Source organism: Haemaphysalis longicornis, unplaced genomic scaffold (assembly GCF_048455015.1).
Source record: "Haemaphysalis longicornis isolate Haplotype H1 unplaced genomic scaffold, Haemaphysalis longicornis Haplotype H1 scaffold_5, whole genome shotgun sequence".
Classification (NCBI taxonomy): domain Eukaryota; kingdom Metazoa; phylum Arthropoda; class Arachnida; order Ixodida; family Ixodidae; genus Haemaphysalis; species Haemaphysalis longicornis.
In genome coordinates, this window is record NW_027526385.1 from 48,475,269 (window position 1) to 48,491,367 (window position 16,099).

At 43.5% G+C, this 16,099-nt stretch overlaps 1 protein-coding gene across 2 annotated transcripts in view; it reads right to left on the minus strand.

The window, feature by feature from the left end:
- The window catches only part of LOC144138192 (uncharacterized), a 39,863-nt gene that overhangs the window by 8,528 nt on the left and 15,236 nt on the right, over positions 1–16,099 (minus strand). For both annotated transcript variants that reach the window (XM_077670366.1, XM_077670367.1), the window contains exons 6-9: positions 10,072–10,171; positions 5,635–5,777; positions 4,027–4,074; positions 3,822–3,863 (exon numbers count right to left, since the gene is read on the minus strand). In XM_077670366.1, coding sequence (XP_077526492.1) covers positions 3,822–3,863; positions 4,027–4,074; positions 5,635–5,777; positions 10,072–10,171 — 333 coding nt within the window. The remainder of the gene's footprint in view (positions 1–3,821; positions 3,864–4,026; positions 4,075–5,634; positions 5,778–10,071; positions 10,172–16,099) is intronic.

Below are 16,099 nucleotides of genomic sequence, written 5' to 3' on the forward strand. Positions count from 1 at the left end.
CACCAAAAAGTGTCGCTTTGCGAGAAAATCAGTTGACGTTTTGGGGCATGTTTGGAAGCAGTGATTGAATTGTACCCGATCCCGATAATAGAAAAGCCGTAGTTCATTTTCCTCGACCTCGTCGTCAAGAAGACCTCCGAAGTTTTCTTGGCTCGGCACCCTCCTTCCGTAGGTTCATCCGCAATTTCGTCCAAATAGCGTCTCCACTCAACCAAATACTAGAATCTGCGACCCCTTTCACATGGTCTGGTGGCTGCGAAGTGGCATTCCAGACTCTAAAGAATGCCTTGACTACTGGACCAGTTCTATGCCACTTTGATGATGATGCTCCCACTGTACTCCCCACGGGCGCCAGTGGGCACGGTGTTGGTGCAATCCTCCTACAATGCCATGCATCCTCAGTAGAGCAAGTTTTTGCCTGCGCAAGTCGAACTTTAACAGCTGCCGGGTAAAGCTACACCGTGACCTAAAAAGAAATGCCTTGCCGTTGCTTGGTCTGTCGAAAAACTTAGACCCTAATTCTGCGGGTGCCATTTATTGGTTGTTATTGACCGTCACGTGCTTTGCTGGCTGTCGTCACTGGAACATTTGTCAAGCCGCATCACTCTGGAATCTGCGCTTACAGGATTGTAGTTTTACTGTTACCTGTTAGTCGGGGAAGAAGCATATGTACGCAGACACTCTTTTTCACGGCCCGCTGTCGTCGCAGTCAGATGATGGGCATCCCAGTGTAACTCCCTGATTTTGCCGGTTGCCCCTGCGGATCCTGTTGAATGGAACTTGCCGGACAACCTGACCTCTCTGCTGCGAGCCTACACGCACTGCTGTGATTTCATCGATCTCCTCGGCCGTTTGGCGAAGCCTTAAACAGCCGCTCGCGTCGCCAACTGAACAAATATCGTCTTTTAATTTTCACTCTGTACCACTGCAAATAACATCCCACCGGGAACAGATGGGTTGCTGTGATTCGCCGTTCTCACCGGAAGGACATGTTAGAAGCTTTCCACAATGCCGCCACAGCTAGTCATCTAGCGTTTCGCAACACGTAGGACCGCGTGAAGAGCCGTTTCTTCTGGCCTGGCTTCGCCACAAGTACCGCCACGTATGTTGCGTCTTGTGCTGCTTGCCTGCACCGAAAACATAAAACAATGATGCCTGAAGATCTCTTACAAGCCATGCCATGTCCGTGCGCTCCTTTACTCATGGTGGGAATCGGCTTGTACGGGCCGTTGCCCGTGAGATCGGCCTGTAACTGATGGATCGTCACTGCCGTGGCTAATTTGACCAGATACGCCGAAACGGCTTCACTTCGTACCGGCTGCGCTTCGAGGTGGCTCATTTCTTTCTAGAGGACATATTCTTGCGACAGGGCCCTCCACCCATTCTTCTTAGTGACCGCGGAAAAACGCTCCTGTCAACATTGCTGGATAAAGTACTTTCCGCTGCTGGTACTGTCCACAAAACCACATCGAGCTACAATCCCCCAAAAAATGGGTTGACAGAGCGGATTTACCGTATTCTCTTTTATTTATTTATTTATTTATTTATTTATTTATTTATTTATTTATTTATTTATTTATTTATTTATTTATTTATTTATTTATTTATTTATTTATTTATTTATTTATTTATTTTAAATCTTTAAGGGACCGTGCGGGCATTATATAGGGGGGGGGGGAATTCAAACAGTGCAGTAATCCTGCACATTACACTCAATGTTGCAGAAATCATTACATAAAGCGTAAAATGTAAAAGCGCAGGAAAACATACACACCGCACAAATAATAAGGCGAAAAGGCGTGCATATAAACCGTGTGCACAAGAGCGGGTACATTAACAACAATGGAATATGCCTCAGGTAACAAAGTGTAGGAGAAAATAACACACACACACACGCAAAACAATCAAACCAATAACATCAGCAACATGACCGCATGACTGAACTAATCAATTGAAATTTCGAAGCACACGTGTAATGCTTTAAGAAAGGAAGGAGACTCTGTTACCGTCGTAATATTATCTGGCAACGAGCTGCGTTGAGTTATCGACAGCGCTAAAGGCGAGTTTTGGTATTTTTTTTCTTCTCAGAAAGATGGGATTGACTTTGTTAGGATGACCAACATGGGCTGAAATGTGTGATTACTAGAGGATATGATTGCGGGGGGACGGGGAGTTGCTGTGGAACAGTGAGTGGAAAAATGACAGCCACGCAAGTTCACGGCGCGTGCCAAGGGAGGGCAGATTAAGCGATGTTCGTAATGAAGTTACGCTTTCATAACGCGAATCTGACGATGGTATTAAGCGCGCAGCTTTGTTGTGAATGAATTCAACCAGTTTATTAAATTTTTAGTGCAAGGATGCCATGTGATGACTGAATGCATGGAATTAGATTTTTTGTTAGCAAGATATTTTCACTCTTTGAGGATGCCAAATTTCCTTATTGCTTTAGTAGTGATATGTATAATGTCTAGTCTAGATTGGCTATGAAGAACACATCAAGATATTTAAACCATTGCGCTGTTTCAATTCGGGTATCATTTATGGTGTGCGTGGTATTGGAGGGGTTTGAAGCAGAACTAAATTGTAAGTGCTCACTTCTTCCCACATTTATTTCTATTTCTCACGTGCTGCACCACTCAGTCAACTATGCTTTCTATATGCTTTCGTTTTGTATAAGCTCTGACCACAAGAATTGGGGCACTGTTTTACCTTTCTTCATTTCTGCGCACAATACCGCAAAAAACCAACTACTGGCTTTTCGCCCTTCTTTCTCGTTTACGGCTGCCCTCCATCTTCCTTTCTTGATGCAGCTTTCTTTTCTGCACCTGCGTCTCTGCAAGCGGATATCACAGGTCAATTTGTCTCTCGCCTGAAACACTGCCGCCGCCTCGTACGGTTGAACAATGAGGCCTACCAAAAAGACCGCGAGTGTCGTCATGATGCGACGCATCGTACTGTTTTTTTTTTTTGACTAGGTGATGAGGTGTTACTTGAGACTCCCATGCGTGCACGGGGTCATTTGAGAAGCTCCTTCCATGTTTAATCGGTCCTTACACCGTTGTGGAGCAGTCCCCTCCAGTCAATTATCACGTGTTTCGTACTCGCCCCACTTCCGGCTGTCGGTGCCGCGGAACTGAAATTGTCCATGTCGTGCACCTCAAGCGGTTCCATCGGCTCCCCTCATTTCTTTACCGTCCGAAGTGACGGTACCGCTGAGGGGGAAAGTGCGAGCGCAGGCGGGATCGTTTCTTCCTCACTGTTGGTCAATCCCTCCTTGAAACTCATCGCCAGTGTGTCACATGCCAGCACCACATAACCGTATTAATATCCCACCCTCGAGCCTTCATCATTATCGTTTCGTAACTGCTTCTCGGCGAGTCCGCGTCGTCGTTAAATGCGTCCTTCAAGTCTCCCTCGTCCGAGCCTTGCAGTATTTATTTGTAGGGTCATGTTATAAGCCAAGAAAAATTTCTGACTCATGTGTAAACATTTAGTATTCAACGATGTTTAACAAAGTGTTTTTACGGTCTCTCCGGTGATGCAGCCGTTAACAGATTTAAGGCAATATAATCAATCAGCGCAAAGCATTACCTTATTTTTAGATTTAGGCAAGACATGGGTTACACAGCGCAAATGAAGTTTTATATGGGCATCGTCAGTTTAAATTCTTCACAATAAAATGTAGGACAGGCGTTTTTTGTTTGTAGGCTTACAAGCAGAAATTATAAATAGGATATTAATTCTTACAAGTGTAGATAGATCTAAATACCAGTGATTAGTTCAGATTGCCATCCGATAAATAAAGTAAGTGGGGAACTCACCACAACCATTGATAGAAATGCCGCCAAAACCTGAATTCGCAGCTGAGAGAAAAACAATAAATTTATTATAACGTATTGATAAAAACGTTTCAAATGAATTGGTAGAGTAAATATTGGTACATTATGTTCCTACGCTCCTAAAACATATATTACATTGATACCGGGTTTCTTTCATACCACAATATTTGATTTATTATGTACTTACATTCATCCAGCCGGTTCTTGTACACATAATGAGTTCAGGTCGGACACACTGAAATAATTTTAATAAAAGTTTTGCGCATAAAGCAGAATACAAAGCAGTTAAAAATTATGTTGCACAGTTCTGGGTCGCTCAGCTCATTTCGCTTTAGGGAAAGCAGATTTTATTTTATTTAAAGCAAGTAGGATTTTTCAAAGTCTACGAAAGAATAATTTGTGCTTTGGAATAATTTGTGCTTTGGAACTTGGCTATGCTCATTTATAAACAAGTCTATCACCCCTGTTCTATTCGAAGAGTGCTACGACAACAAGACAAACGAAAACCAGCTTCTAGGAGATTAAATCCCGCTTGAACATAGTTATGACGCCGGGAACGCAATGTATTATTTAACGAAGATTTTTAATGTGTTTTGAAAACTTGAAGCTATAATTACAATTCTGCAACTGAAAAGTTTTATTTTTGCCACATTTCTAAGTGCAAATATTCCGTTTGACACAAAAATACTTCCTCCAGATAACACATTTACGCGTACTTGTTTTATAGGTCATGTAAAAAGGTCTTCAAAAGTTGCCCAGGAATCTTTTAGGCCACTGAAGAGCCACCTGTGAGTAGGAGCCAAATAACGAAGGGGGCAAATTAAGTTTTTTGTATATAACTATATTATGTTAAGTGAAGCCCGAATAAAACAAGGAAAGTTTGAGGTCCGAACACAAGTTTGAAAGTCGGAGCAGAAATAAAAAAACCGTGCACTTGATTATTTGGTGGAGTTTTCACTGGAAGTCAGACTCCTGTTGTGGGAGAAGTGGGTGCAGAAAAACGGAAGTCCCTTTGCCAACTTACCCCTTTTTACTCTTCCTACCACTACTTCATTTCCTTATACTTCCTCGCGAGATTGTTTTTTGGACACGGTCATTACGGATTCCCACAAACAAATACGTCGACGCAAGTTTTTTACAGAAAGACTACTACCTGTGTTCACGCAGTGAAATAGCAAGGAACCTAATGTGTGCAAATTTAAGCAACAACTTTTGCTTTGTGCGAATATATCATAGAAGGAGTTGAGAATTTTATCCACTTTTTAGCAGGGAATATCTGGTTCGCGTAAGGCTTTAATCATGGAAGACTTCAAAGAAGTTTAATTGTCTCAACAACTTTATTCAAGCTGGTGAAAAGGCACTATCAGAACGTTCGAATAAGCGTGAATCGTACGCAGAACGAACAAGTGCAGTTGGCTTATATTGTTCCTTGACAGTACACTACGGGCTTTTTTTTGAACGCAAAAGAACTGTGCCAGAGTAACTGTCAACGATTTAACTGATATTTAAAAATATAAATCTGCTTTTCAAACAATCACCGATTATTTCAAGCAAGAATTGTCCTTTTCAAACAAATGTAACAAGCATGACGCGTTATTGTGCCGTCTTGAGAAAGAACTAGGAGATTGCTTCCAGTAAATAAGAATTTCTTAAATTGTACATGATGACTGTAGTACTACCTCCGAAGTGTAACTGAACATGCTTTATAGTGCCCTGAGATTTCTTATCCACTGGAAACAACGTTATTCCTGTAGTGTCTATTAAAACAAGCAAGAAAAAGATAGACGTATCTTACCTTTCCAATGCGCAAGAAATCGGGAAAGGAAACTGTAACCGTCTCGTTGCAAGGCCTCGATGTAAAAATAATTTTGTTTTCCGCCTTGAAACCCCGGAAGGTGTTTTTAAACGGTTTCAGAAAAGGGAATGTCAGCACCGATGCTAAAAAAAATTATTCGAGAGTTTGTAAGCCCGGTTTGATGCCCAAACTTTATTTTTCGCTTAGTATAACCAAAATAGTGTGTGATAAAATCACGGGTGGCATCAAAATATGAAGTCACAAAAAATTAGGTTCATTAGGACAGACACAATGAAGTGCTTCCCCTGAGCAACACCGGGCGCTTGCTTATCGATGTATTAGTTGAGCAAGAATGCTACCTTGGTCAGCATGGTTAATGGTTCAATTGGACACAACAGACGTAAAGTTGATCTTTGTATCGTTTGTGATAACAAAGAAATTGCACAAATTCTCTTACCTGTCATGAGTTAATCGAGCTGCCGGACTTGATGCGAGTCGATACTCTAAACAAGTCTGGTTTTTCATGGGGCAAAAATTACGCGTTGCCCTGTTTTTTAACTTTTAGAAGGCCCGAGTGCTTTCGCTTTAAACATACGGTGTTAAATGTACAAAACCCCGAAAAGGCCGGGAGAAAAAAAAATGTTTAGGGTGTTGCTCCTGAGCAACGCTGGACATCAAATAATGACTCGTAATATCTGCAGTACCCGTTCCGAATTGCAATACAAACAAGAAATGGTTAAAGGTAGTGAAAAGGCCGTGCATCTACAAATGACAAAATACAGTATATGACAGTAATTTTTTACTGTTAATGTGAGCACGTGAATTTTTGCAAGGCGGTGGGAGGTAGATCTCTCCCTTGTGTTTTGTTTGCCCTTAATGTACTCAAACTATCGTAGAGAGAGTGTAACTGAGCAATATACTCAATTAAGAAACATACCTTGGTATTCTGAGCCCTACCTCCACCCGATCCGCCAGTTGAGGAGATCCTTGAAATTAGCATAAGCATTGCGGAATCCTCCCCTCAGCCGAGTGGAGGGAGCAAACGAAGTCGAGGAAGGACTCAAAATAGGGCCCTTAGTCTGCCAAGAAAATATTTATGTGGTGGTGGTTGTATTTATTCGTTATTTGCATCCCATGAGCAACACACCTTTGAGTACCCCGTTGTGTTTATTCCGTCAATTCTTGTGCATCACGCTTGTGGGGTCAGCTTTCCGGCATCGCGTTCTTGGCGTCTCCAATTTCTTTTCACCATACTCTAGCAAACTTTAAATCGGAATGGCTGCTGCGCAAACTTCACGAACAACGCTTAATATAGGCAAACTTTTCTGAACTCGTAAAACTTTTGCCATAGACCATACACGTCAACACTGTTTAGTGCAATACAAACAATGGGCATGTTTGGGCCAAAACCTGGGGACTTTGCCGAGAGCAACAGTGTTCAGTCTAAACACACGTTTGATACGGTTTGTGCGAAAACAAATAAAAATTGGTGGCAATGGTATTAATGAAAGTGTGGCATAAAACAGTGTATAAACAAAAGATGCTGATTCGAGCTGCTCAGGGGTCAACAAAAGAAAATGTAAAGGAAAAGACATTGGCTAGCGCTAATGGCTCTAGCGCCGCAGTTGCGATATTCCGTTCCCAGATACGTACAAGCCAGGAATTAATGGTGTGATGCACCAAGTTGAGTACAGGTGTTGATATTCTGCGTCCCCATCTAAACCTAGATGAAATATACCTAATCATCCTCTTATACAGCAAGAATGGGTATAAATGATTCAAAAGAACTATTCACACTAAGAAAATTACGGGGCATGCAAAAATATTGGCACTGTTGAAGATAGATCCTGGGTAGTTTATGCTATATCCCGCATTTAAACCCGTAGGCTAAATAGGCCGAGCAGCGAGTCTCTTTTAGCAGGAAGGGGCGGGCTTGTACCCACAAGATGCAAAATCTTGCGGCACCGTTGACTTCCAGTGGTTTACTGGAGCCGATCTAGTTAAAACTTCGTACTGAGTATGTTTAATTTAGAATAGAAGCAAACAAATGACCGCGGGGGCAGGGATCTTCACGTTACTCAGGCAAAGGGCCCTATTGGCAAGTTGGGTAGTTTTATCGTTAAATTGTTTACTTAAACTGTTACCTTTTGTCCAAAAGTGTTGATTTTCACGGTCCAAGGATACCCCGATGGGAAGAGAATTATGTGAAAGTATACAAGTACTACGCGTATCTTACAGATTTGTTTATCAAAGAAGACATGCTTTTTTTACTGCAGGCGGCTTTACGCGATTCAATAGTTGAACGCTTTACATCGACTGAGCAATGCTCGAAGGCTTTTCTTTTAAATTATTTTTCCGAAAGATTACGGAGATTTTTCACGATGTCATTAAAGAACAGACGGGAACGGCACTGAGCCCATGGCCTCGCCGTTGTGCTGAAGTATGTGTATTAGGATGCACTAAAACATTCACTAAGAACCTTCAGGACGAAACTTTTGCAGGCTGGCGGAAAAGAGTTTTGTTTGTCTTGTTCAGACTTTAATACCTTTCATGCAGGGGTCGCGGCAGTCCTATGCCTGTCAGTCTTATTGCTGTTTGATATAACTGTGCCTATTTAACTGCAGTGTTCCGGGGGCAGATGGAGGCAGATATCCGGGAAGCTGTTATTCCACAACGGAGACTTTCTATTTTCTACTGACAGTTAGGACTTTGTTAAAATTACCGTAGCAACTGCTGCCTAAACGAGAATGTCAAAAAATTGTAGTACCAAACAAAAAGAACTCCATCAAGATGCACCGAAGCCTGAATAATGCCTTTGAATAGGCATCAAGACAAAGTTATTCTCGTATACTGCAATTTTATACGTCTCACCGAAAACTAAATGCGATGAACCCGCGGAAACATGCGCGCAAGAACGGTACGACTGGCGCAGCAAACTCGAACGCTGTCGTAAGTATGGTCCACGTGCTTTGAAAACGGCAAGATACAAGTGGGGACGAGTGCTGAGGCCAACTGTCATGGCAGGCCGGGAAACGATAACAACGTTTAACCAACCCCTCCGGCCAGTGGGTGGACTGCGCGAGAAGCGCTGACCTAGGGACCCAGCGCACGCTGGTGAAGACGGTCTCCACTAGAGCACTGCTCGGGCTCCGGCTTACCCGAAAACCCGTGCAGGACCAGGTGAGGTAGTTCCTTCAGGGAACCGGGCCGGGCTCGGGCTTTCCGGTGGTGTGCATGCAACATGCAGCCAGTTATCTTCGCGCATCTAGTCTATGGAAAGCCTGTTTCCCTGGCCCAGCTGAAAGGTAACATCACTTTACCTGTGGACTTTACTTTTTGCTCTACCGACGTATTTCTGTTTGAAGTTTGAACAAAATGATGCCCCCTTTCTGAACCCCCTTGTTTTCGCCAACAATCACCATCTTCAGGGTACATCTAAAGTTTCCAGCCAGGAGCAAATAAACTACGGTTGCTCCTGGGGCAATATGAGCTGCAGTGACAGCCCTTGCTTGCTATGACCTTTGTAATCACTTTCACGATCAGTTTGGCGATCGGTTCGGCGGTATGTGGCAGTTTTGTCTTCGATTATGTATGTTGGGTTCTAGAGCTTCCCATAATATCTAATGACCCCCATAATTTTTTCCCAGATACCTACATTAGATGGATAGCTACACTGGTTTACACTAGCTATAGAGACAAAAATTCTTATTCTAAGGGGCTCCGTCGAAAGATGCAGATTTGGTTGGAACCTAGACATATAAATCTTCATTGTAAAAGACCGGAAGACTATACCAAATTCAATGTAACCATTGCTCTCAACGTGCTGTAAGCGCATTCGCGATTTGCTGATTCTTCGCAAGCAAATCAGTGACACTAATACTGGTGAAATAAGATGACTCGTCACACGGCTGAAAAACGGTACTGCGTCCATCCATGATTGCCGACATGTTCTCAAGATGATCTCAATTTCGCATATCACGCAGGAAGGCATGACACTCAATGTCCTTTTCGATGGGGAGCGGGACTCGGGCATACATAAAGGGTTGGGGGGGGGGGCAGATGGGGGCTGGTAAGGCGGAATTATGTACGGGTGCAGACTGGGCCCTGGTCCCACCAGAAAACATTTCGTAGGGCTCGGGTTGGAAGCGAAAGGTAAAAAGGGTGAGGGGTAACAAAATCGGCCCGTGCAGTGCTCTAGCCTGGATTGTCAGCCAAGGCCAGCTTATCCCGGGTTTAGTGACTCTGAAGCGAGATACAGAGTTCTAGGTTTATACAGACGTAATCGTGGAAATGTGAAAACTTAAGTTTAACGCGTCATATATTCAAACATGCCTCCCTTGGTAACTAGTACAGGCGATTCCATCAATACTTGGTAACTGTTAAAAATAATACGTTTCGATCGTGCTAAAGCAACATTAAAAAATACAAATTACTTACATCCAGGTAGGGAAATCTGCATGCCGTATATCATGGCCTGCACCAATCCCCTTAATGCAATCTTGAAAAAGTTCGCTGTTGCCAAGGATTTTACTAAGCACTGTAAAAAAAATTAGGTACCAACCTTATAAAAATGAAAGCGGAACGGGAGAGGGAAACGTCAGCTCTAAATTTTTCTTTCTCAGCAAACAAGGCAATCGTTTGGTGTCGAACAAAAACTGAGAGGGCTACAAAACTCGCGATGCTTCAGTTGAAACAAAAGTTCCTCAACATTTAGTGCCCCTTTACAAGAAATATAGTTAACACACGACGCTGTTTCGGCAGTGCCGGAATGGCGCCGTCGTATAGACGTCGGCTTCCGTGACAAAAGGAACCCAAATTTACTTCTGACGTCGGGAGCGCTTTTCTCTTGGTGCGCTTGATGATCCTTCACTGGTCATCATCATCATTTTTTGAAACCAATTTTATAAAGTTGGTTTTCCTGCAGTGTGCCTTGGTGACGGGACGGGAGCCATCAGAGAGGCATATACAGCTTCGCTTAAAGGCTATAACGAGGGTACAATCAACGCGGCGAGTGTGCAAGTGCACAAATCTCAACAGGAGTGTGCTGCTGGGAACGCGCAGATCACGTGTTGCGAGAACGAAGCACAACACGAAATCTATTGGAAGAGGAGACATATAAATTAAAGAAAACGAGGGTTACTCGGGAGAGGGAAAACTTTCCGGTTACTGATAATGTCCATGAGTGATAGACTGTCCCCTCTGCTAAACGATGTGATTAGTGTTACTGTACGAGTACTTCTTGTACCTGGCACTGGCGTCGAGGAGTACCTGGATGGAATGCACAGGAAAAAATCCCGGACCATCTCCACTAACTTGAAACCTGGGCAGGGGCCAAGCACGCAGTGTATAAGTGTATTCTTCGTGCCTATGCATGTTTGCACGTGGAGATGAAACCATTGGGGGATAAATGTATACAGCTTTTCTGTAAAATTCTCGTATATTTGAAGCACGAAGCCTTCTAGCGCGAGGCGCTGGGAAGCGAGTGTACCGGTGTGTTCTTTTAGTACGCGTTTTTGCCCACTGTGATGAAACGTTCTAGCGCGAGGCGTTACAGAACGAGTGTCGCGGTGTTTTAGTACCGCGATTACATAACACGACCCTAAATGGCGACGACGACAGGGGACGCCGACAGCTTGAGCTCGTAAGGAGCCTCACCCCTAAAACAATTTTTCCGTAGTCTTTCGTGTTGCTTATAACAGTGCTGCGTTAGGTTAGAGAAACTTTGAGCGTTTTGAACAAGATATTTCACATAAAGATTTGAAAGAAGATAAACATAAACAAAATTCGAAGTTCTTGCTATATTATCGATTACGTCCTGTTTTGTTCGGATTTTCTTTATTTACTTATTTTATTTATTTATCATATACTGCGAACCATTTAAGGTCCAAGCAGGAAAGGTACAGCAAGTTCGAAGGTAAAACAAAGGTACAACAAAGTTACAACAAAATTGTTACTAGGATACATCAAATGCAAGAAAAACATGGAAATCACCATCAAATTTTACTCGTTTCCATAGGACTGAGTACACCCACTGCAACACAACCCATAAGCAAAGCACCACACTCTTAGGCACACAACATGTTGTTAAATCAAAGAAGTATCGTGGAAGTCAGGAAACAAGGCGCGTTTTATGGTGGAATGGAAACAAGAGTAGAGTTTCGGGGCAACAAGTTCCACTCAGTGATTGATTTCGGGAAAAGAGAATGTTTATGTAACTTGTAGGTACTTCTGCCTACCGAGGGGGGTTCAGGCAACAGCCTCGTCAAAACATTACAGCACAGAACATTGCGAAAAGAACAAGGGGTTTTACTGCAGCAGTAGAAACGAAATATAAATGGCACAGGAGATACAATAAATAACGCACATCACCAAAGCACTTCAAGGTCCGGAGGCTCACGGACGACGGGACGGACGGCTGACCGCTTGCTGACGTGCGGGCTCCTTGGAAAGTGGCTGGCGGCGGTCGCTTGTCTCTTCCGGCTCGTGGCACTACCGGCCGGCGACTCACCCCGATAACAAGCACGCTGCCCTTATCTAGCGTGCCCAAAACGTGCCACGCCCCCCTCCATCGCACCGCCGTGTGTTCACAGATGGCAGGAGAGGTGGCGCGCGGCCGTTTGAACCGAACAACGCGAGCGCTCACAGGGGAAAATCCCCACAAACTGTAACTGTAACTGTAAGAATTTTTATGTAACTGCATTTCTTGTACGTTGTCCCTTACGTACCAACGTCACACCTGCACTCCTAGGTGGGCCATAGGGCAAGGCTACAGTCTACTCCCCTTGGGTATCCTTAGGATGCGCTGAAGCCATGAACTCATGGACATTTTTGTTCTAGATATATTTTGTATTTTTTCTATTTGATTTATTTTCGGAAGCCTCTGAGCTTGTTCTCATTTGAATTTTTATTCTTCCGGCTGAATCATAACAACTTCACTGTCACAAGCCGAAACGCAGCTCTCTTGCGTAGTGAACGATTTATAGCTTTTGCGTTTGTGTACGATTTGAAACGGGTGCTATTGTAGCTCGCCATACCAACTCCTGTTACGCATCAGCTCTTCACTTGTCTACTAAGATTCGGAGAATGGCAAAGCCCTGCTTCAGCATATCCCGAAATCGCATCTCGGTCGCCGAACTTCTTTTTTTGTGCAAAGGCCTCGTCTTCCTGTTAAAAAAAACCAAACAATATGCCCTGTTTTCTCTGACGAGCTAAAGGAACATAGGTCAGGCTGATGTCTCTAAGGTGTATATTTTCCCTCGCCAGTACTTGCCACCGCACCAACACTTTCGTGGGCTTTTTTCCTAATATATTGCCCGTCAGACATCGTGAATCTTCCGTTCGTCAGCGTGTAACCCTGCTCACGCGAACGGGGGAAGTGTTACGCACGACACAAACTGTGGAATCTATGCGGCAACGTGCTTAACTTGTGGCGGTTTCAAATTCTCGTTCATCATGTTCAACTTCTCCTTAAAGGAGCCATGAAGACAAAATACAAGTTGGGTTTATTAGAAAAACTGCTTAGTCCCGATAACAATGATACCAATATAGTCGCAATCTTCGAACAAATAACGGAGATATTACAGAAAACGTGTGAAGCAGTCGCGACCCAGTAGACAATTTCCCGCAACTTTTCTATGACGTCACGGAACCTTGTTTGTGCGATTGGCGGCCGCCTAACTGACCTGTCGCGACGACACATGACTGGACGTCTGTAATGGGGCGCCTCTAGTTCCATTTGACCGCATCACTTGAATGCTAACGTGCAGTTAACGCACTGAAAATTGTGTTTTATTGTTGGCCCGTATGACGTCATTCTTGCTCATAATACGTCACCGTGGCGCAAAATTTGAACGTTTTTAAATACTTCTTTCTTTTTTTTGTTAAAAAAACATCTTTTGTGGCTGTAATGAAGCTGAGTGAGATAATGAATCCTAGTTCTTTTAAATTAAACGAACCTGTATTTTCTCTTCATGGCTCCTTTAACTCCTTGTGCAAAATTGTGTCCACTGAAGAATGGCTGTCCCAAGGCAGCTCTTGGTTTACAGTATATTGCTCGTTAAGCCATGTAAACAGCGCGGACGTTCTGCTTCCGGTTGTGTACCTATTATAAGGAGCACAGAATCTAGTTTTTGTGCACGCTATTCGAAAGCAAATCGGCAGCACACGCTAAGCAGTTGTTTTCCGATGAGTAACTAACTTCGCTGGAATAACGTCCTTACGCTTAAATGATATCTGGATATTTTTGGGCAGTATTTCTTCCTGATTGATTATATCGTGTAATAAAAACAGCTGGAAAAATTGCGAGTGTCTTTAGTATTTGTGCTTTGTGGGAAGGCTAAAGCGAAAAAAGAGTATTTATGGAAGTAGTGACACTAAAAGCGTTGGAGCCGGGTTGTTGCTTAAGTTTACGAAAAATTTGAGCTCGAATATTTTGATGCACTTAGGATTCCAGACTTCATAGAGCCCATACTTGGGTTCCGAGAAGGCCACAGCAAAACGTGACCCGAAATAGCGGGCACCTGAAGAACACAAGCAAAAAAAGGAAAGACAACGTAAAAACGTTAAGCGTGAATTTAGAATACACGAGGTCAAGTGTGAGTTAGAAAAAAAAAACGCCTGAAGAAATTGTTTTATGCTTTCAACGTCTGTCTTTTGGGTCAAGTAGTTTTTATCGGACAGCTTTGAACTATGGCAGATTGGTTATTCATATTGTTGCCGTGAGATAAACGGGCGATATGTGAGATAAACATGCAGGGACTGGATATTGGATACCGAACATCAAAACGGAGACTGTGGTGGTTACTTCCTTGCTGCTACACCGTGTTCAACACCCCGCTATGCAGCATCCGTTCAAAATGAACAGGCGAGGGGGTGAATTATTGGTGGTTTCGTTCTGTTCTCCGCGTCTCGTTACTATTACGATCCTATATTTTCAGAAAAGAATTAGATGCTGGGAGACCAGTTCGTAAAAATATTTTCCAGTGATCTCAACAATTTGAACGCTTTCATCTTTGTATAAAAAAACGTTTTTTTTAAATACAAGACCGTAATGTCGCTTGCAGGAACTCTTGATGAGCCAATCAAGTGCTCTGCACTTAAAAAACGCCATCCCGGTGTTTTTTAAGAGCCGAACACTTTTTGGGCTCGCCTTGTCGTCGTAGCTCGCTAATGGTCAATGTCACACGACTGCCGGAACCGGGCGGCGCAGCGAGATTCCGGACCCATGTAGAACGTTGAATACCGTCGTCAAGGAGTCACGTTCAGGCTTCGAAAATCGCGCGGATTAAATAGTCATAACCGCACGAACCTCGTGAACCGCTGGCGTTTGTCATACGTCTCCTCGTTGCTTAGCGGAAAGAAAACTGCAGGTACATTTCAGGCAAAATGTGTGTATATAATCGCTCATTTGGCTAGCAATGCTCGCTGAGTTGCTTTTTACAATAGTAAGCGAAAAAAGCTGACACGCAGGAACACAAATGGCGTGTTCGAAATCACGCAGAAATGCTCCGGCCACGCAACTAAAAAATTACGCATTCTGAGTGGCGCAAAACTGCTCCAGCATCCGAAATTAAAGCAAACACAAAAAGAAAAGAACTTTAGCTGGCGCAGTTTCAGGCAGAGGGCGGGTGATCACTTCGAACGCGGGAAATTTGATTTGCATATTCATCAAGAGAGGAGTGAGACAGGGCGGCGAAGAGCGTGATGGGTGGTAGCAGTGAGCGGATAACGGCGCCACAACCCATTATGGCCAATAACTGCTCTGCACTTCCCACAGCTTTCACATTGAGAGGAACGCCTTTAATTTTTTAGTGCACGCTACGTTCTAGCGCTAGGGGTAAACAAGTTTCCCCGTGTTTTTGTAGCATGACTACATGAGAGAACTGTTACGAATACGTGACGAGAAGCAAACAACCCAAGCCCCTACAACCATAAAAACAAAACTTTCCCGCTTTACGCAGCATGACCACGGAGTTTTGCATTACGCAGTGCGGGCGCAATATTTCTGAGGAATATCGTAATTTCTGCAGGGCCATTTATCGCATGACGTGGTGTAGGCGTAGAATAGCCATTTGCGTTACTCTTCTAATAGGATGTATGCGTTGCGTTAGGTTTCGCAGCGAAAAAGGTCCACACGAGCGTCAAAAAATTCCATTCCTCCATTCCCGAATTTCTCCGTTCCAATACATGGCCTTGTGCTAGATATTGGTTTATTGCTTGCCTCAGTAGTTCTTGACGAGCTACCGGAAGTGAACCTGAGGGCAAAAGTATAAAATAGACAAAACTGTGAAAAAATGGCCAGTTTTTTCTCTAGACCCAAAAAACTCGCAAAAAGTATACGTAAGGAAAGAGTCCAAATTTATTTTGCCTACCACTTTTCTCACGTATGAATCACAAAAGTGGGAATTTGTACATTATGATTATGGGGCTTAGCCAACCGAGGCTACACCTGTGGTATGAGACACAT